The 21,454-nt window shown below is 35.2% G+C and overlaps 1 protein-coding gene across 2 annotated transcripts in view; it reads left to right on the top strand.

The window, feature by feature from the left end:
• The window catches only part of VPS50 (VPS50 subunit of EARP/GARPII complex), a 133,258-nt gene that overhangs the window by 36,050 nt on the left and 75,754 nt on the right, over positions 1-21,454 (top strand). For both annotated transcript variants that reach the window (XM_043588863.1, XM_043588865.1), the window contains 3 exons: positions 8,099-8,141; positions 9,891-9,989; positions 11,623-11,763. In XM_043588863.1, coding sequence (XP_043444798.1) covers positions 8,099-8,141; positions 9,891-9,989; positions 11,623-11,763 — 283 coding nt within the window. The remainder of the gene's footprint in view (positions 1-8,098; positions 8,142-9,890; positions 9,990-11,622; positions 11,764-21,454) is intronic.

Below are 21,454 nucleotides of genomic sequence, written 5' to 3' on the forward strand. Positions count from 1 at the left end.
CATGATCTCGCGGTCTGTGAGTTCGAGCCCCACGTCGGGCTCTGTGCTGACAGCTCAGAGCCTGGAGCCTGTTTCGAATTCTGTGTCTCCCTCTCTCTGACCCTCCCCTGTTCATGCTCTGTCTCAAAAATAAATAAACGTTAAAAAAAAAATTAAAAAAAAAACAATTACTACTGCATTATACCATCTAGTAGTGTGCTGTTATATATAGCGGACGCTCATGGCTAGGAGGATGATTTTTTTAAATCTGCCCCAGTAGCTGAGTTAATTGTATTTTTTTCCCAAACCTGTTTCTACCGGTTGTATTTGTTATCCGTTATCGTATTTATGTTGCTTAAGTAAATAAACTAAGGAAACAAGTTTTTGAAAGTAAGTTAAATGCATTGGAAAAACAAAACATATTGTTAAAAATATGTTTCCTTTTGAATTTGTTTTGGATGAGACAACTCATAAAAGTTGGGGGATATAAGGTAACTAAATGTGATTTGGCATTTGGATTGTTCCACATTTGTCTTTAAATTCTTGCCTCATCGTAGAGAAATTGAAACTTGAAATTATGGACAATTTATTTGTGATTTGGCTCATGTAAGACTAAGAAGTTAAAACTCTGCTCAAGAGAAAAGATTTTGGCTCTAAATCAGAAGTGGGTAAATGAATTGCAGTTATACAATTTTTGTTAAAACGTTCAACATACATGTAAACATACATACACACAACATACAAATATTCCCATTTTAACTTTGATTAATTGACCAGCTGAAAGGTCTGCTGAACTTTAGCACAGGGTAGGCAAGCTTTGTCTTTAAGGAGCCAGATAATAGTTTAAGCTTTGTTAGGCAGTAAGGTTTCAGTTTGCAACTATTCACCTCTCTGCCCTTGTGGTCTGAAAGTAGCCATAGATGGTATGTAAACAAGTTCATGTGTCTGTTTTCCAGTGAAACTTTATTTAGAAACAGGCTATTGGCTAGATTTGGCTCCTGGGCCTGATCTCTGCTCAAGAATTATAATTCATAAAGTTTAGAGATGTTTTGAATATCTGTAGTATTCTTAGTAGTGGACTCGGATTTCTGAGCAGAGTGAGGACAGAGATCTGGGTAGATTCAAAGTGATCTTAATTCTTTTACAATCTGTTCATGGTTTGAAGGACCACGTGGAAATTTCCTGGTATCTCACCATTGTTGGTTTAGCTTCAAAGTGTTGGAAAGTTAGGTTTTCTCTGCAGTATGTTAATAAACTCTCTGCCAGCTATGAGTAAATTGAAACCACTGGAATAGATCTCTGATCTAAATACCTGAAGTATCCAGGGTCCATGGACACATAGTATAAGCTTGGAAGTATAAATTTTACTCAAGCTCATTTAAAGTTTTAGCACTCTACTGAATCATACACAAAGATGTAGTAATTGGGTAACTGGTATTTAGCATATAATAAAATCTTAAAACTTTAGAGCAGGAAGCAACCCTTTAGATATAGCACACTTTTATATAGGAAACTGATGCCCAGGGATATTAAGAGACTTGACTTAAATCATGGCTCATTAATAACAGACCAGGGAAAGATAATTAAGATGCTAACTACCTCTGTACCATGTTGTCTCTTGTGTGGTCAATCTTGTACACAATTTTGATTTATATGCAGCCTTTCCAGGACTTGTTCTTTGAGTGTGTATATTGTAGATCAGCTGTTTAAAGGAACAATGTTAGGTAGTTATTTATGAATATGTTATGTTTAATATCTTCTGTAGTGATGTTAAAAATGCCCCCTCAAATTGTTTGATTTATTCTATTCAGCTTGTAAATAGCCTTTAATAGCTTTTAGCCTTATATCTTAGAACTGGTAATTTCTTTTACCATAATGTAGCTTTTATTTAACCAAATGTTTATGAATAGATCCTTTTAGCATACTTTCATTAATTGACTGAAATGGCATGAATTCATATTTATAAATGATGGCTAAAGGTCTCCTTGAAGGCTGCACGGTTAATATATACACTCCTTAATCACCTACTTTTTGTGTATGTGTTTTCAATTAATAATAAATTGTCAAAATGCAGTTGTAGATTCTGAAAACATTTCAAAGCCAAAATGTTTGATTTAAAGATTTGCTATTTAAAGTCTTATACATACTATTTACATTACCATGTTTACATTAACTCTTAATACATAGGATATAGAGTCATTTTAACCATAAGTAATAGAAGCACTAAAAGCATCCAGATTTATGATGATTTCATAAATGCTAAAGTCCATTTTTTTCAGTTGAGTTGAAATCATTACTCTCACCTATGAATGAGTTTAGATATATTTCTTTTTCTCCCAAACTCAAAATACTCCCTATAAGAATATGTTTACCAGCTCTAACCTACTTACGATTCCAGGTATTCTTGCCTCTCTGTATCTGTGTCTCTATCTTCAGCCATAGGTGAACTTCTGAGCCCTGTATGATAGAGGAGTAGAACTGCTTTAGTTCTGCTTATTTCTCTTTTCCTCTTCCTAAGGCACCTGTAGACCCAGGCTTTAGTGCAGTTCTTTTTCTTCTAAAACATTTTCCTTTCTCTTTTTCTATCTCTGTAGTTTCATTTATTGAGATAGAAAATAGGGGCTAAAGGAATGTTGGGAAAATTTCACTAAGTTTGAATTGCAAATTTGACTCAGCAGTGAGCCAAGCTATGAGTTTAGTTAGTCCTGGAGATTCCTGGAGAATAAGCCACAGTCTTTGCTAAGGGAGACAGTCACAGATATTCCCTTCTATCATTCGGTATGTTGGAAACAGAGTATTATGAAACTGAGGGGAACAGTCAGCAGGGGAAGACTTCCTGGAAAAGATGACATTTGGATGGGCCTGGAAAGACAGATGGGCACTTGTGAGTGAGAAGAAGAGAAAGTATGTTCTATTTCTCATGAACGTTACATACAAGTAGAACAGAGGGTGTGAAAGTCTGGGGGTTATTAGGGGAATTGCACGTAGTCCAGGTCCCTGAAATGTAGGCATTAAAAAGTGACGGGGAAGTTAATTTTTCATGTCATTGTTCAGAATCTTAAATGCTATATCAGTTTGGGGCTTTATCTTTGGTTTAATGGAGAACCTCCATGGATTAACGTGAATTCTACTTTAATTAGGAGCTGCAGATTCAGGTTGGTAACATGAAGCTGCCAGATGTGAGTAAGATAGCAAGAAATGGTCCTGCCCACAGGAGTGGTCAGGCCTTGTCTGAAGCCTTTCATGTATAAGCTATTTGAAAAATTGTGTCTGCCAGATCAAACAGAATACTGCCCAAATCCAATCTGAAATTAAGACCCCTGCTCAAGCTATCCCTGAGAGCTTTTGGGAGGATGTTGTATGATGTTTGGTATGCAGTAGGTTGATGGTGTTTGTCAAATAAATGGATGATGGATTGAAGAGTGGGTGTGGGTATCGTGTGCAGAGATTCGTTGGGAAACTATTAAGGTAATTCAAGCAAAAGGTGATAGTTCTTGAGTTCGGGCACATAATTGAGAAAAGAGAAGCATAGAGGGATATGAGAAATACTGAAATGGTAGAATTGGCAGGATTTGATTATCAGTCACATAGGAAGCAAAGGAAGAATTAAAGATGACATGGAGATTTCCAGCTTGGATTAAATGGGTGGTGATGATATAAATCAAAAGATGATATAAATCAAAAGACAGAGAACATAGGAGAAAGAACAACTTGAGGAATATACTCAAGAATGTATGTTTCAAATATGTTCCAAAGTACAACTTGAGAAGATACTGACTTGGCCAGGGGTGGGAGGTGGGGTGGTATTGCTGAGAAACTTTAATTCTTTCTAAGTGCCAAGGTACTTATAATGACTGCCATTTTTAGTGTGTTATTTTGGGGCCTTTAAGTCTCATTTTCTTTCATTCATTCATTCTTTCATTCATTGTTCTTTGGACAGAGATTGTCCCAGAATCTTTTTTTTTTTTTTTTTTTAAGGAAAATCTCAGTCTTGCCTACAGATATTCCTTTGGATATGTCTGTGGCTGTGTATGGGTATTTTTCAGGCATAAATCCTTGTTAAAGACCTTAACAGTCCTACACTGTTGATTGTCAAAGTGTATAGTTTTGCTCATTTTGCAGGTTTTACTAAAGTAATCTCCAATTCTTGACTTTAGTCAAAAGTGTGCTTATGATAAATAATATTTGTAGAAAATTGTCTAATTTCTCTGTATGTTTAAACATTTATCCCTGAGACCATCAAAAATGGGTACTTGTGTTACGGGTTTTACTATTCTGACAAAGTGCTTTATATCTATGTATCTATATCTGTATCTACATATAAATAACCACGCTGGTGTTATTTTCTCAGCTTGCATTAAAAGGCTTGGTAAGAAGTGAATGCATGGAATCCATGAATCCATTATTATATATTCTGTAAGGCTATTAGGAAGAGTGTTGTGCCTTAGGAGATAAAAGGTCATTGTTCCCTTTATAAGGACTCTGGTAAAATTTTCTCTCAGAACTTAAATGCCAACAAAAGTAACTTTTGTTTGGGTTTTTTGGTTTTGTTTTTCCCTTGAGTATTTTTGATATTATGGACACCAAATTGTATACTTGGACTCTCCCTATTTGTTTTGGCTGGTAAGACTTTGAGAGTCAAGTTTATGAAGAGATTAACAATTGTAAAACAATACTTTGTATATGGGCACCTGGGTGGCTCAGTTGGTTAAGTAGTGTCTGACTTCGGTTCAGGTCATGATCTCACGGTTTGTGAGTTGGAGCCCCACCTTTGGGCTCTGTGCTGACAGCTCTGTGCTGACTGGTCGGAGCCTGGAGTCTGCTTCAAATTCTGTCTCCCACTCTCTCTCTGCCCCTCGCCTGCTAATCCTTTCTGTGTGTCTCAAAAATAGATAAACATTAAAAAAAAATTCAGAAAAGATACCTTGTATAATTTTTGTGTACTAAATTATACCTTTCACTTGCTCTATTTTATTTTAGTTTGCCTTAATTTTTTTTGTTAAAATACTTTCTCTATGATTGTATTTATTTTGTTAGATATCACAGATCCTTTTTAATAATGAGATAATTCAAATAATTTCACTTCTGGTTTTTAGTTTTTTTAACTGACTTAGGAGGAATTAAAGGGAAAAATCATATTCAAAATCATATTCAGTCACATAACCTACGTGTATAACTAGATAAATTCTTACAAAGTAAACATAGTTATGTAATTATGTCATAGGAACTGTTACCCCAGAAACTACCTTCTTGCCTAATCCCAGTCATTATTCTCTCAAGGTAACCACAATTCTAGCTTCTGTCATTAAATTTAGTTTTGCCTGTTTTGAACTTTATATAGATATAAATGGAATCATATAGTGACTTCTATATAGTGGACTTCTTTTGTCTAATACGTCTTTGAGATTCATGTGATAGCATTTTCATTGCTATAGTATTTCATCATATAAAGATATCACACTTTATCCATTTAATTGTTTATGGACAATTGTGTTGCTTTAAGTTTTACTTGTTACAAGTAATGCTGCAAGGGTTATGTATGCATTCCTGTAAGATATGTATCTAGGACTCCCGGAATGTAAGTGTGTGTTGAGTTTTGGTAGATGTTATATTTTTTCAAAGAAGTTGTATCAATTTTCCATTCCTCCAACATTGAACTGAGTGTTCCGTTTGTTCTGCATCCTGGCCAACATTTGTTGATGTCGTCTTTTAATATTTTAAAAATGCTTTTAGCCATTCTGGTTGTTTATTATGGAGTGTTATTGGAGCTTTAATTTGCATTTCCTGAATGCCTACTTGAAGTGCCTATTATGTGTTTATTGGCCAGTCATCTCCTTTGTCATGTATCTGTTCAAGCCTTTTGCCCCTTATGTTCTTCTGTTTGTAACACACTCTTACTGCTGTGACTTTATAACCTTTACATATTTTACTATATGCCTTCCAACATTGTTCTTCAAGATACTCCTTTTTTTTGGGGGCGCCTGGGTGGCGCAGTCGGTTAAGCGTCCGACTTCAGCCAGGTCACGATCTCGCGGTCCGGGAGTTCGAGCCCCGCGTCAGGCTCTGGGCTGATGGCTCAGAGCCTGGAGCCTGTTTCCGATTCTGTGTCTCCCTCTCTCTCTGTCCCTCCCCCGTTCATGCTCTGTCTCTCTCTGTCCCAAAAATAAATAAACGTTGAAAAAAAAATTAAAAAAAAAAGATACTCCTTTTTTTTTAATATATGAAATTTATTGTCAAATTGGTTTCCATACAACACGCAGTGCTCATCCCAAAAGATGCTCTCTTCAATGCCCATCACCTACCCTCCCCTCCCTCCCACCCCTCATCAACCCTCAGTTTGTCCTCAGTTTTTTAAGAGTCTCTTATGCTTTGGCTCTCTTCCACTCTAACCTCTTTTTTTTTTCTCCTTCCCCTCCCCCATGGGTTTCTGCTAAGTTTCTCAGGATCCACATAAGAGTGAAACCACATGGTATCTGTCTTTTTCTGTATGGCTTATTTCACTTAGCATAACACTGTCCAGTTCCATCCACGTTGCTACAAAGGGCCATATTTCATTCTTTCTCATTGCCATGTAGTACTCCATTGTGTATATAAGCCACAATTTCTTTATCCATTCATCAGTTGATGGACATTTAGGCTCTTTCCACAATTTAGCTATTGTTGAGAGTGCTGCTATGAACATTGGGATACACGTGCCCCTATGCATCAGTACTCCTGTATCCCTTGGGTAAATTCCTAGCAGTGCTATTGCTGGGTCATAGGGTAGGTCTATTTTTAATTTTTTGAGGAACCTCCACACTGTTTTCCAGAGTGGCTGCGCCAGTTTGCATTCCCACCAACAGTGCAAGAGGGTTCCCGTTTCTCCACCTCCTCTCCAGCATCTATAGTCTCCTGATTTGTTCATTTTGGCCACTCTGACTGGCGTGAGGTGATATCTGAGTGTGGTTTTAATTTGTATTGCCCTGACGAGGAGCGATGTTGAGCATCTTTTCATGTGCCTGTTGGCCATCCAGGTGTCTTCTTTAGAGAAGTGTCTATTCATGTTTTCTGCCCATTTCTTCACTGGATTATTTGTTTTTTGGGTGTGGAGTTTGGTGAGCTCTTTATAGATTTTGGATACTAGCCCTTTGTCCGATATGTCATTTGCAAATATCTTTTCCCATTCCGTTAGTTGCCTTTTAGTTTTGTTGATTGTTCCCTTTGCTGTGCAGAAGCTTTTTATCTTCATGAGGTCCCAGTAGTTCATTTTTGCTTTTAATTCCCTTGCCTTTGGGGATGTGTCAAGTAAGAAATTGCTGTGGCTGAGGTCAGAGAGGTCTTTTCCTGCTTTCTCCTCTAGTGTTTTGATGGTTTCCTGTCTCACATTCAGGTCCTTTATCCATTTTGAGTTTATTTTTGTGAATGGTGTAAGAAAGTGGTCTAGTTTCATTCTTCTGCATGTTGCTGATTCTTGACTATTTTTAACCATTTGAGTTTCCGCATAAATTTTAGAAGCAGCTTGCCAGTTTCCATATACATACATAAAGAAGAACCTGCTGGAGTTTTGATTAGAATTTCAGGTATTCTAGATCATTTTGGTGAGAACTGATAACTATATCAAAGGTTATAGTTTTTTTTACATGGTATATATCTTCAGGTATTTACATCTTCTTTACTTTAGCACAGTTTTGTATTGGATATGTTTTGTTAGATTTATTCTGAGATATTTGGTTTTTTGAAATGGTATTTTAAAATTTTTCATTATCTAATTCTTTGTTCCTAATATATAGAAATTGATTTTAGGTTTGAAATTTTACTTTTTATCGATATTATACTCTTTAATCTTTAAAACTTGCTATCAACTGTGAATTTCTTAAATTCTTAGTTTTATCTACAGATTATTTAGGAGTGTCTCCCTATACAATTCTATTGCTGCTAGTAATGACTCTTTTATTCTTTCCTAATTATTACCCTTTTATTTTCCTTGCCTTATTGTACTGTCTGTAGAATCAGCATAACTTAGTTCTCTTACCATTTATTTGTGAATTTATGAATTATTTATTCAGCTAGTATATATTTAGCACTTAGTTTGTCTCTTTTAAAGATAGACAGTAACATCTAACTCTGTTTTATTTAATAGTGAATTGAATTCAAAGCTTCAAGATACTTTAGAACAAATTGAGGTAAGAAGAATTATGTCCTAAGTTATAATGTTTTTTTTTCTTTTCAGAGGTTTTTGAATAGTACATATGAATCTTATGTTTTGACTTTTGTGTTATTACCAGTGTTCTAGATCACAACACTTTGTTTATTGTTTTTTGTTTGGAATATCTGTGCATGGTCAAGTTAATGTTAGTTTTCTTGTAAACTCAATAATGCTTTTGGAGTTTTGGGATCTGAAAATGGTATTTTGTATCTGAAAATACCATATCTGGAAAGATCCCCAAACTGTTAGTTATAGATAGGTTTTCATGTAAATTATAGACAAAATATTTACCATGTATTAATTATTTTTTTATTATTAACTTTTTTAGTTCAGTGAGCTAAGTTACATAAGAATAATTACTGGCTGATGAATCCTCCTAAATTCCTAAGCCTTCTGATATTTCATACAGTTCATCAAAAATGTAGAAATGGAAAGGAAAAGATATGTCATTGTGAGCATGAAGTCTTGCTTTTCTTCCTGCATTTATTCAGAGTTCATCGCTGTCTTTGGCAGTCATGGCAAAACAGGGTATTCGTTTTAATAAATGTAATTAGACTTATTTTTTTCTGATATTTTATTTTACTGTTTTCCTGATGAGAGTGCTTATAAAAATTGAGGCTGGACTTTCAAATGACCTTTTTTGAAGGTAGTTTTTTTTTTTTATCATAACTCCAATCATTTACTAATTATAAGAATGACAGTTTGATAAACATAAAGGTAATGCTTTTAAGTAAATAATCTCTTGAATATTGAGGACTTTCTTTTGAAAGCTCAGTATTTCTTCACTCACAATATATAATATTATTCTGTACTTATGTAGAGAATCATTATGTTACAATGAAATCATTGAAATAGAAATCCTTAAACAAAGTTCATGCATTTAGATATACCTTAAGGTATGTGCTTAGAAGGTCAATGTAGTTTTGTCGAGAATTACTTTTTAGTGATTATACAGAAGGACTGTTTTATTATTTTTTAATAGTCTTACAAATTCAGTTCATACAATTGTAAGATTTTAGCAATTGCTTGAGGAAACATAAAGTACAAATAAAAATAAGATTCCTTTAGTTACTGTTATACTGCTTTGGTGTCCCTTGAAACACTAAGCATGGGTTTTTAAATACTCACATATTAGTAACATCTTAGTAGGGGCACCTGGGTGGCTCAGTCAGTTGCGCGTCAGACTTCGGCTCAGATCATGATCCTGCAATTTGTGAGTTAGAGCTCCGTATTGGGCTCTGTGCTGACAGCTCAGAGTCTGGAGCCTGCTTTGGGTTCTGTGTCTCCCTCTCTGTCCCTCCCCTGCTCGTGCTCTGTCTCTCTCAAAAATAAATAAACATTAAAAAAATTAAAAAGAACATCTTAGGAGTGTCTGGGTGACTCAGTCGGTTGAGCCTCCGACTTCAGCTCAGGTCATGATCTCATGGTTCGGGAGTTTGAGCCCCGTATCAGGCTCTATGCTGACAGCTCAGAGCCTGGAGCCTGTTTCAGATTCTGTGTGTCCCTCTCTCTCTGCCCCTCCCCTGCTCGTGCTCTGCCTCTCTCTCTCTCTCAAAAATAAAAAACAGTAAAAAAAAATAACTAAATTTGTTTTTGACTATTAAATCTAGTAGGATAGTAAATGTCTTTAGATATTAATTAAAAGTGAGAAATTAAATACTTTCTTCTCATTGCCTTGAAAACATAATTCCTTAACTGCCTCTTGCCTTCTCTTTTAATTCCATAGGAGCAGTTGGATGTAGCTCTTTCCAAAATCTGCAAGAATTTTGACATTAACCATTACACCAAGGTTCAGCAAGCTTATCGACTTCTTGGAAAAACACAGGTTAGTTTTGAAAGAATATTTACTTTTTATTAATTGGGAATCTGTTGATCTTTATGAATGCTGAATATATTTACTAATGTAGAGTGTCCTTAAAAAGTTTCATTTAACAAAGTAAATTTTTACGCCATGTTAACATAGGTTCACATAGGCTCAGAGTGTATGGAGTGTAACGTTACAGAGGTTTGTTTTGAACTATGGAGTGTTTGTCAGGTTTAATATTTTCACAATTTTATGTAGGTTTTTTTAAAAAAAGTGTATTATAAGATAATTCATTTGGAGAGGATGTGTAGTCTTGTACCTCAGCTCTTGGTCCTGATTGAGATTCATGGTTCCTAGATGGGCCAGCATGTTTCCCTCAAAGTGGTATGTAAACTTTTGTGTACTGTGTATGTTTACCTGTAAAATAGGTCCATTTCATTTATTGGATTTTCCTCTTTTTTTAATGCTTATTTATTTATTTTGAGAGAGAGTGTGTGAGAGTATGTGTGGGGGAGGGACAGAGAGAGAGAAGGAGAGAAAGAATCTCAAGCACAGAGCCTGATGCAGGGCTTGATCCCACACACTGTGAGATCATGACCTGAGCCAAAATCAAGAGTCAGAGGTTTAATTGATTGAGCCATCCAGGTGCCCCTCATTTATCAGATTTTTCAAATAATTCTTTTATTCTCTGATTGTTCTCACTTACCCTCATGGTGCATGGCTTTACATACTCTTACTGTTCAAGGGCTTCCTTGAAAAATTTGCAAAGGGTGTCATTGTTTGAAAGTTAATTGTACCATCTCCATGTATAGGATTATACATTTATCTAAAAAATAGCTAAATATGATAGACGTAAATGTTTTCTTCCCTTAAATGATCTCCTGTCTTAGAAGGAGATCTAAGAATTTACCCAACCACTTAAACTCTGTTTACATTTTAAAATCTGGATAAAGAAATTTGGTTGTTTACCATAGTTAATTAATTTGTGTGTCTTAGGCTACCTAGGAAAAATTACAAGAAGGTAGATGCTTGGTAATTTTGAGAGACATATTTAAAGACCCTTAAAAATATGATCATAACGTCTAATTTCCCCCATTAGGCTAATTCTTTTACTTGTTAAATATTTATTAGTACCTATGGTGTGCATTGCTCCAGGCACCTCTGTATGAGCCCTCATGTGTCTTTTAGTGAGGGAAGCAGGATGTTGGCTGTAACAAGTGCTATAAAGAAATAGATATCAGCGTAAGTTGATAGAGTCAAGTACTGATTTATACAGGATGATCAAGAAATGGTTCTTTGAGAAGGTGACCATTGAGAAGCATCCTGAACAATATAAAGGAATGATGGCAGAGCGAATCCAAAGGTGTGATTATGCCTGACATGTCTAAGAAAGAGCAGGATGGGTACCAGTCATAAACACAAAGCAACAGAGCAGTGTTCACGATTCATATTTATCTTTAGGAATATGATGTTATGGTTACTTGAAGGGTTATTTACAAATAATCAACAGTACAATTATAATTTTATGAAAAACAGTGATCTTTGTGCCTAATTTATAATTGGTAAAGATTTTTTTCTTATGTTTTTCACATCCATTGAAATTTATTTATTTTAATAACATGAAATTATGTTATATGTTTTTTTCTTTCCATAGACAGCAATGGATCAACTTCACATGCACTTCACTCAAGCCATTCATAATACTGTGTTTCAAGTTGTTCTTGGTTATGTGGAACTATGTTCAGGAAACACAGATACAAAATTCCAAAAGCTGCAATATAAGGATCTCTGTACAGTATGTAGTAATTTAATAACTGTTCATATGTCTCTCTTTTTTAGTTTTTAAATTCATATCCCATTTTTCATAGTACCTGTTATTTGAAGATGCTACTGAAATAAAAACAAATATGTTTGCCAAACGTTTTTTTTTCCCCATATTATTCTTTTTCTCGTAATGGAAGATTCAGTCACACAGATGGTAAAGGTTGATGAGGTAGTATAGATTTATGGAGTGCAGTTGCTTCTAAATGGACTCTTTACTCTGTCATAGCTTCTTTTACCCTTTTCTCTCAGGCTCTTAATTCTCTTCTGTGATTGCATGTAAGGTCCTTCTAAAGCAATCATCTTTGCTGGTTCCCTGTATACACTTTCGGTCAGTCTTTCCATGTGTATAAATGCTATTTTTGTCAACATCTGTAACCAATTTCTTTTCATTCTTAAAGAAACAGAGGTCTATAGGTCATATAACCACAGGTGAGAAGTGAACTGAGTTGGGCTCTGTTTTAGAATTGGTCCTGCTGATGGATTGATATAGAGTGTGAGGAAAAGAATGATGAACAACTGGGAGAACAGTGGTGTCATTTGTGTTTACAAGGAAGACTGATTTGTAGTAGAAAGTCATGAATTCTGTTTGATGCCATTAACATTCAAGTGGACTTGTTGAGGAGGCAGTTGGATAAAAGAACTTATAGAGACAAGAGCTGAAGTTAGATTTGGGAGTCATCAGCATCTAACTGTACTTAAGTCCATGGTACTTGATAAGAATATTGGGGAAATGGGTGTAGAGAAATGAACTATGGGGCCCTTCGGCCTTGTGACATTCAGGGATTAGGTAGGGAGGAGAGACCAATAGAAGAGTCTAAGAAAGAGCAGCTAGCTGGGTAGGAGAAAAACTAGGAGATGGTGGAACAGCCTACAGAAGAAGTATTTCAAGAAGAATTGACTGTAAACCTATGTCAGATGCTTCTGAGAGTCTGCATAAGGTGATATTACAGAAATGACCACTTGATTTGATAATATGGAGGTCATTGTTGACCTTGGTCTCTTTATTTCTAGCTCAACAATGTTCTGTGTCTCTCACTGGAGACTTTCTTGAATTATTTCTAACATCTACTCAGAAAATAACAGTTATGGCAAGTAGATATCTATTCTCTACTGTAATTATGTCTAGAAACCAGTGTAAAATTAAGCTAATCTTCATTCTTTACTGAGTTTGTCAAAAGTGCAGGTTTTATGGCCATTGGGAAGTATTCTTACTTAAGAGACAATAAATATTCCAGGAGGATGTGATTATATAGGCTAGATTAAGGATTAAGTTAATAATGGCAGTGGATGGTTGTTAATAAAGCTTAAAATTTTTTTTCAAAAATCATTTCATAAATCACAAGAACTATTTCACAAATTTAATGATTATTAACTTCAAGTGTGATATAGTTGCATAGTTACATTTTTAGTTATCCAGTTCTAAGTACAGCCATCATTTGTTATATTTCAGTGATTTTGAAATGTGTTATCTTCTTATCCATGTGTTTTCTTAGGTTCATAGTATATATATATATATTTTTTTTTAATTTTTTTTTTTTTCCAACGTTTATTTATTTTTGGGACAGAGAGAGACAGAGCATGAACGGGGGAGGGGCAGAGAGAGAGGGAGACACAGAATCGGAAACAGGCTCCAGGCTCTGAGCCATCAGCCCAGAGCTCGACGCGGGGCTCGAACTCACGGACCGTGAGATCGTGACCTGGCTGAAGTCGGACGCTCAACCGACTGCGCCACCCAGGTGCCCCAATATATTTTTAAATTAAATATCCAAGCAATCGGTTTCATTTTTTTGATTATATTAGTGTTGTCACGAATAGATGTCTCATGGTAAAGCAATTTATTACAAGTTAGTTATTTCTCTGTTACAGCAGAAAATAACTTTTAATAATTAAAACAAAAAAAATAATTAAAACAAACATTTAAACAAATTAGACTTTTGTCCTTAAATCTTTACTTTGATGAAATCTGGTGTGTGTTTGTGTATATGTATAGTGTACTTTGTTACCATTAAACTTTGATATGTGTTTAAGTCAGAGACATATTTGTGCTCCTACTTCTTGAGAAAGTTCTCTGTACATTTACAAAATACAAAGATGAAAGTTGTACTTAATTTATAAATGTTTATGAACAAAAATTTGTGCTTAAAGTTTTTACCATAGAATTTTTAAACAATTTCACTGTTTTTTTTGAAGCTGATTTTTGAAGTAGCTGTGTATATTTAAATTATCAGATAACAAAGGGCTTATCTTCCTTGATTTTATTTTGAGTAAATCCTTCTTAAAATGACTCCAGGAAACATCTGGTAATTCTTTATAAAATTATTCATCTATGTATGATTACAGCGAGGTATATACAATTAAATTAAGGAAACAAGTGATTTATCCGTATACTAGAGCTTTGTCATAGAACCACCCTCCCAGCCCCTGTACAGAACAGCTAGCACATACGTTGTTATATCTCCAACACAGTTTACACTCCTGGTTTATATTCAGGCTGTGCTAAAACATTCTTTGAAGGAATTTTGAAGTGGTGAGAGTAATAGCAGATGTTGATGATGGCTTCATGGAGAAATTTCTTTCTTTCTTTTTTTTTAAGTTTATTTTATTTATTTATTTTGAGAGAGTGAGAGAGAGAGAGAACACAGGGGAGGGGCGGACAGAGAGGGAGGAGAGAATCCCAAGCAGGCTCTGCACTGTTAGCACAGAGCCCAACACGGGGCTCCATCTCACAAATAGTAAGATCATGACCTGAGCCAAAATCAAGAGTTGGACACTTAAGCAACTGGAGCCACCCAGATGCCCCCTGGAGGAATTTCTTTGAGAAAAGGATTTAACAGAATTAGGTATGGTGGGCTCTTTATGTTGTAGAGGAGCTGAATAATGAGGTGAAGGATGTGATCCATTTTAAGGTGGCCCATTTTGTTTGGCACAATTCTTAACAAAAAATTAACAAAGTTCAGAACTTTACCCCATGCCTTTTAGAAGTATTTAAGCAGTACTGTTACAAGCAGATGGGTGTGGATATCTCTTTGAAACCTAAGAAGTTTTAATTTGTTTTATAATATTGTATTCTATTTGACATGTTTAAACCAGGGAAGATTAGAAAGAAATTATTTCTCATCACATTTATTTATTTGTTAGTTTGATGAAAAGACGTGACCTTTTAGAAACTGAATTCTACAGATGAAGGTGATTACTTCAGGAGAGAAAAATGGAAACAACCCTTAGAAATTTAGTAAATAAACTGATGAAAGGAAATTTAAATATGTTTTCCTGGTGGGAACACATATAAAGGATCTGTAATGGCACAGCTCAAGCAAGGGAGATGATTTGTGAAGGAACCTTGTTTTTGAATGTAAGGTTCTTGATTTTTTAATACGTAGCAATTGTGAATCATTTTAGCCCCAATTAAAAGTAACTGATAATACATATTGAGTGGGGCGCCTGGGTGGCTCAGTTGGTTAAGCATCCAACTTCGGCTCAGGTCATGATCTCACGGTTCATGGGTTTGAGCCCCGAATTGGGTTCTGCGCTGACAGCTCAGAGCCTGGAACCTGCTTCGGAAACTGTATCTCCCTCTCTCTCTGGCCCTCCCCTGCTTGTATTCTGTCTCTCTCTCTCTGTCTCAATAAACAAACAAACAAAATAAAACATTTAAAAAATACTTACTGAGGATGTGCTAGTGGTAGAGTCTTATGTCAGGTAAGAAAGAAGGAACACAGCCCTCAGGAGATGTGTAAAAGGTGTTGACTGGTAGATTTTAGAAATGAGAAGAAAGAGTTCAGGCATTTGGGCAGTTGGTTTTCTCTGTTTAATAGCAATATTTTGAAGGAAATCCTTAATCCTAGATAGCATTTAAATATAACATTAAAAAGTGAAATACATGAAATAGTATACTCAGCAGAGTTGAGAGAGGGATGAGAGTTCCTGGAAATAGGGAACAATTATGTTTCATTTAAATGGAAAGAGATTGGAAATAGAACTCTAATCATCTGCTTGCCCTCATTCATAGTATTATTTTAAACCACTCACAGGTATCTGTTTATTACTAGAGGAGCTAGAATGAAATTGTACTATTTTTTTTTCTTTGATATCCCTTTACAAAGAAATCTGGGGCAAAATTAGTGTTCTGTTTCTGTTTACTCTGATAAACCGAGAACTTCAGAGTTTTTAAGGCCAATAGCATCCTATTCTGTTATGGCATTTCTCCAATTCTGTGTCCTGTCAGCCACTGCTCTGAGTTTAAAAGTTTAGTTGGCTTTGAACTTTTTGAAATCATTTTGTAATTGAATGTACTTACTTTTCTTTCTTTACTAAACAATGTTTTCTGAAAGATTTAATTAGAAGCACAATTTTTCTTTTTATAGTTTATCTTTCTGTCTGGTTTTCCTGTTTTTCTTGAATATATTGGCTTAAAGTTTTTATTTAGATCAGTAATTTAGGCTTTAAAAATATGTACATTATTTTGAAGCACAAATACATTGTGGGGTACATTGATGTACCCCTACATGTTTATACCAGTCTGTGGAGAGATTTCTAGACACCAAGTAGATGCTCTTTGCTTAGTAACTTTGTAGAGAAACTATTTGTAGGTTATTTGAAAGTTTATGAAGTATGCATCATTTATAAAAATTTATTTACAGCCTTGTTTGGCAGGCTGTTGGATTTCTTTGGGGAGCTTTTTAAAGATGTTAATTGGGATGTTATTGATTAATTTTATGATAATAAAGCTGGCTAAATCTGGCCGAAATTTTCCCAACCATTTTTCAGTTTTTCATTTCCAAATGAACTTAATGAGTTTTGAGTTCTGTTTTTGAAATGAGCTTGGTAATGTAGTAATACTTTGGTGAAAAATGAGTTAGTTTTTTGTTTGTTTGTTTTTGTTTTTTGTTTTTTTAGAAAAAAAAATTTGAAATCATTTCAGTATGAGTTTTCTCAGAGTGTGGCACGTTGGAGGTGCTTAATGTTTCTTGAGTAAATTGGATTTACCTCTTAGTCTCTAATTGGTGTGGTGTTGACACATTTCAAATTTAAGTTAAATGTGACGGAAAGGAAACCAACATTATGTACCTTCTTTGTGCTGTGTACTTTTACAGGTGCCTTGTGTGCATACATTGTAGAGAGACAAACTGAAGGCTAGTGTAATACTCCATTCTTCTAGGCTTTTAAACTTTCATTCTTCTGAGTAGTAGCTCTTGATATTGAATTATAATTCAGTGTCAGTTTTTTGAGAGTTAGTAAATGTCTTTAGTAAGTCCTCTGTTGAAGATATCATTCATTTTGATGTTCATATAGAAACCTAAAGACAAGTCTTCTTTTTAGTCAAAACATGTTTCTATTCCCAAACTCTCAGGGCATTTTCTGTTATGAAGAATATATTTTCTCTCATCAAATGGTGTGAGAGTATATGGACTGTCTTTACAATGAATGATAAGTCGCTAGGAAGTTCAGAGCTAAATTCAATGTTCATGTATAGTAATAATCATGTTTTTGTTCTCTGTAGAATTAACTGCCTCTTTATCCTTTTGCTGTTTTCTGACTTAAACTAGTCTAGTATTTGTATGTTCTTATATCACTTACAGTCTTTATAGAGTTAGACAGAATGTAGATTATATAAATAGTTGCTCAAATTAAGCAGTCATTAATTAACATGTTTACTCTTAAAAGTATACATATTTGAAATTATACAAGTAAAACATTAGTTGTAAGAAAATATAGATAAGCAAAAAGGAGAAAATTAATATTTATGCATGCAAAGCTGGTTCTTTTAATGTGTATGTAAGCAAATAGCTTTTAAAAGTGGGATTATGCTGTATACACAGTTTTATAACATTTTTCGCACTTTCTATATTATAAATAATTTTCCATTTCAGTGAATATGCTACCCACATAACTTTTAATAGCTTGACAGTGTTTCAGTGTAAGATCCTGTGGATTAATTAACCAGCTTCCTATTCTTAGGTATTTATGTTATTTCTAGCTTTTGTCATTATGAACAACACTATAGTAAATAGACTTAAAGCTAAGTCTTTGCCTACATCTTTAATTATTTAGGGTAAGTGTTGAGAAATGAAATTGTATTGTGAAAGGCTTTTGGTTCATTTTTCCAAAATTGCCCTCTAGAAAGTGTGTTTCAGTTTACACTCCTCATCAGCAATGTCTGCTCTTATCCCTCTCCTTGTACACATAAATGCTGATTATTTTGTATTTAATAGCTTAATTGTCAGATACCAGAAGGTAGCATATCAAAATAATTTATGTTGTTTATCAGTCAGGCATATTTAAGATGTGAAGGAAATTCAACTGGGACACTTAATTGATTATTGGGGTTAATTTGGTTGATTTGGTTAGATAGGTGAACAGACATTTTCTGTCTTACTGGAAGCTACAAATTTGAACATTGGTCAAAGAGAGAAGCCTTTTTAGTTAGAAGAGCAATATTATGTATTTACTTGAGTTGCTGTCTCAGGTCAGTTGTAGAATACTCCAAAGAATTCAGCTGTTGGATTTATTATCACATATTTGTACCATCACCACTCATATATTTTTTATATATGAATATATATTGATTTTTATATATTTAAGGTAAAATAAAAACTAGGTTTTGGTAATTTTTAAAGTTCAAAACTTAATCGAAAGATAGGTAAGGAAAAATTTTCTCTGCCATTTATTCTCTGGATTGTCAAGAACCGTGAAGGGTCTGAAATTTTATCCTACTTGCAAACTGACACGCTAGCCTGTGACCCTTTCTTTCATGGATGCTGGAATAGGACATAAAATTCCATTATCTTGGTACTCTGACTTGCTAAGTTAGAAACCAGTTCCCTTGTCATTGCTCAGCTTTTGTTAATCAAGTAGTCAGTTTAGCTCAACAAGGATAGGTAAGGCGTTACAGAATTTATAACCTAGTAAGATCATATTAATTATGATCAGAGGTAGGATAAGAAAAGTTGAAACAACATAAAGTGTCATTGGGGTCAACATAGTTCTTTAAGGTTCTAAGGAAAGCAAAACCGTATCTTACTGTTAAGAGAAAGCTGAAACTTTTGAGCTGGGTCTTGGATTCCAACAGGCACAATGTATGTGGCTGTGTCTGGGGTGGGAGCTGGGGGGTTGGGGTAGTGAGCAGTGTTAGGTTGTCTGACTTGCTTTAACTGGATTTTTAGTATGAATATTTGGTTGTTTTCAGTATTCTTGGGGACTAATGAGTGCCAATGGAGTACATACTTTGGGTTGTAGTTATCTGGGCATCCAGCCTTGCCTCTTTGGAAATGGAGGGGTTTTCTGGTCACTTGAAACTGGCTCAGGTGTGGCAAGGCCCCTGGGCTGCCCACATCTAAGAACCAGTCAGTGTAAGGTAGTCTGCTGGGTGATGTGTGTGTGTGTGTGTGTGTGTGTGTGTGTGTGTGTGTGTTGTGGTGGAGGATGGGAATAAATGTTGAAAAACCAACCTATTTTTAAAGCCTGGCACACACTGTCAGCAGAAACAAAAAATAATTTCCTGGTAGAAAGTCATTCTTGAGACCTGTCAAGAGACCTTATTTTTAATTTGACAGTGTTTTTACATTTAAATACTGCCCCTTTTTTTTGTGGTAATCTCACAGCATTTTATCACTTGTAACTTTGAAAGATAAATTATGTATTCTGATTATACCTGCTTTGTTTGAGTATTAAACTATTTGATTAAGGCCATTTAATAGCAATTTGAATTTAAAGGAGACCTTTCTGTTTCACAATTTAGAAGGTGCGAGGTTCTTAGTTCCGAGTTAGCATCATTTATATCATACTTATTGCATATGACTTCATAGATATATACAATTTTGGCATTAATGACAAAAATGCCTGGGAGATGAGAGTGCCTGTTTTTTCACCATGATACATTTGTGTTTTTAAATCATGAATGAATCTAGTTTGACACAAGAGAAGTTTTGCTACAGCGTATGTGTATTGTTGTCTTTGGAGAGTCATAGTGTTTAAAGCTTCAGAATAACCTAGTAGAGAGAATTTAGATTATTTGCTTTATCCCTTGGGGTGTTTAGATAAATGAAGTGATATTTATAACATCATGACTGAGTAAGTCACAAAGTTGGACCCTAAGCCTAAACGTGTGGCTATCCAGTCCGCTATACTGTGCACATTTCTGGCTTCCAGTGGCTAAAAAGTACTGAAGATATTCATATTTTGTACAGCGTGGCCCTCACAGAAGTAATTCAAGGTTGGAAAGATCTTGTAATTGCTTGGCCCAGACACTTCCTTAGGTCTGGAGTTTAGCCTCCCCAGAGATGTTTTTAGCTCCAGGGCCAAGTGCTGTTTGAATCTGCAACATCTTTCCTGAAGCCTCCCCAACAGGCAGTGGTCTTCCCGGACAGGTGGTGGTCCTCCCGGACAGGCAGTGGTCCTCCCCACCAGCTTCTGGTGATGCAGCTCACAGCACTAGCAGTATTCATCTGAAGATACTGCTAACTCTTTGTGGGTTTTTTTTTTTAATCTATCAGTGTGTGTTTGAAGTTGGGGATGGAGGGTGGCAGCGGCTGGGAGTTGGGGAGCCCTGTGAGGATGCCAAGACATCTGTTCCCTTTATGTTTGTCATGATGTGATCAGAGTGCTAAATCAAAGTGAAACAACAACAAAAAATACCTTAAGATATTCCTTAAGAATTTTTATTTTGACGTTTTAATAGAAAAATCATCTTCCTGAAATTTTTGTAAGTATTTGGTAGTAGAGATTTCTGAGGAATATAAAAGTAAATTAATAAGAGAAAACTAAATTCTGCAGCATCTTTTTTTTCATATTTACCACTTTGCACTTAAGCAACTTTTAAAAGATGACTTTTTTTCATTGCATGCTTCAGATTTGGAAAGGCTGCTTATGTTCCTTTCACGTTCTTTGAAAATGTCCTCTAGAGTCTCACTTACTGCTTATAGTCTGGGCTGGAATGTTGCTGTTTTAATAAGCTAATTTCATAATTTTTATTTTGACCAGGTATGTTGGTTGAGATGGTTAAATAGCAGAAATGGAAGGTGCAAAGTGTTAGCTGACAGCGAGGAAGAAAGGGATATGATATCTGTGGATGTTTTTAAAGTGTTCTTCAAGATTTGATTACGAAGCCTATTTGGGGGGTGCCTGGGTGGCTCAGTTGGTTAAGTGTCCCACTCAGCTCCTACTCCACTCAGATCAGTTGGTTAAGTGTCCTACTCCGCTCAGATCATGATCTCATGGTTCATGAGTCTGAGCCTCGCATCGGGCTCTGTGCTGATAGTGTGGAGCCTGCTTGGGATTCTCCCTCTCCTTCTCTCTCTCTGCTCCTCCCCTTCACATGCACGCACATTCTCTCTCAAAAATAAAAATAGATACACTTTAAAAAAAAAAAGCCTATTTTGATGTTTGAATAGTGAAGCATAATGGTAATACTGTGTTGAAATTTTTTACATTGTAATATCCAGATTTGTGAATATTCTCCAAATCCTGCTCCCTCTGTTACCTTTTATAACCTTCAGAGTTACTAGAGATCTATGTTATCTGTATAGAGGTTATGGATTTAAAAATTTTTAGATTACTTAAAATATTCTTTCTTGTCTGTATGTTTTTGAGAGATATTTCTAAAATACCGTACTTTTTTTCCTTTTCCCTTCACCTCACAACCTTTGCTGAATAAATTGACACTA

Source organism: Prionailurus bengalensis, chromosome A2, assembly GCF_016509475.1.
Source record: "Prionailurus bengalensis isolate Pbe53 chromosome A2, Fcat_Pben_1.1_paternal_pri, whole genome shotgun sequence".
NCBI classification, from domain to species: domain Eukaryota; kingdom Metazoa; phylum Chordata; class Mammalia; order Carnivora; family Felidae; genus Prionailurus; species Prionailurus bengalensis.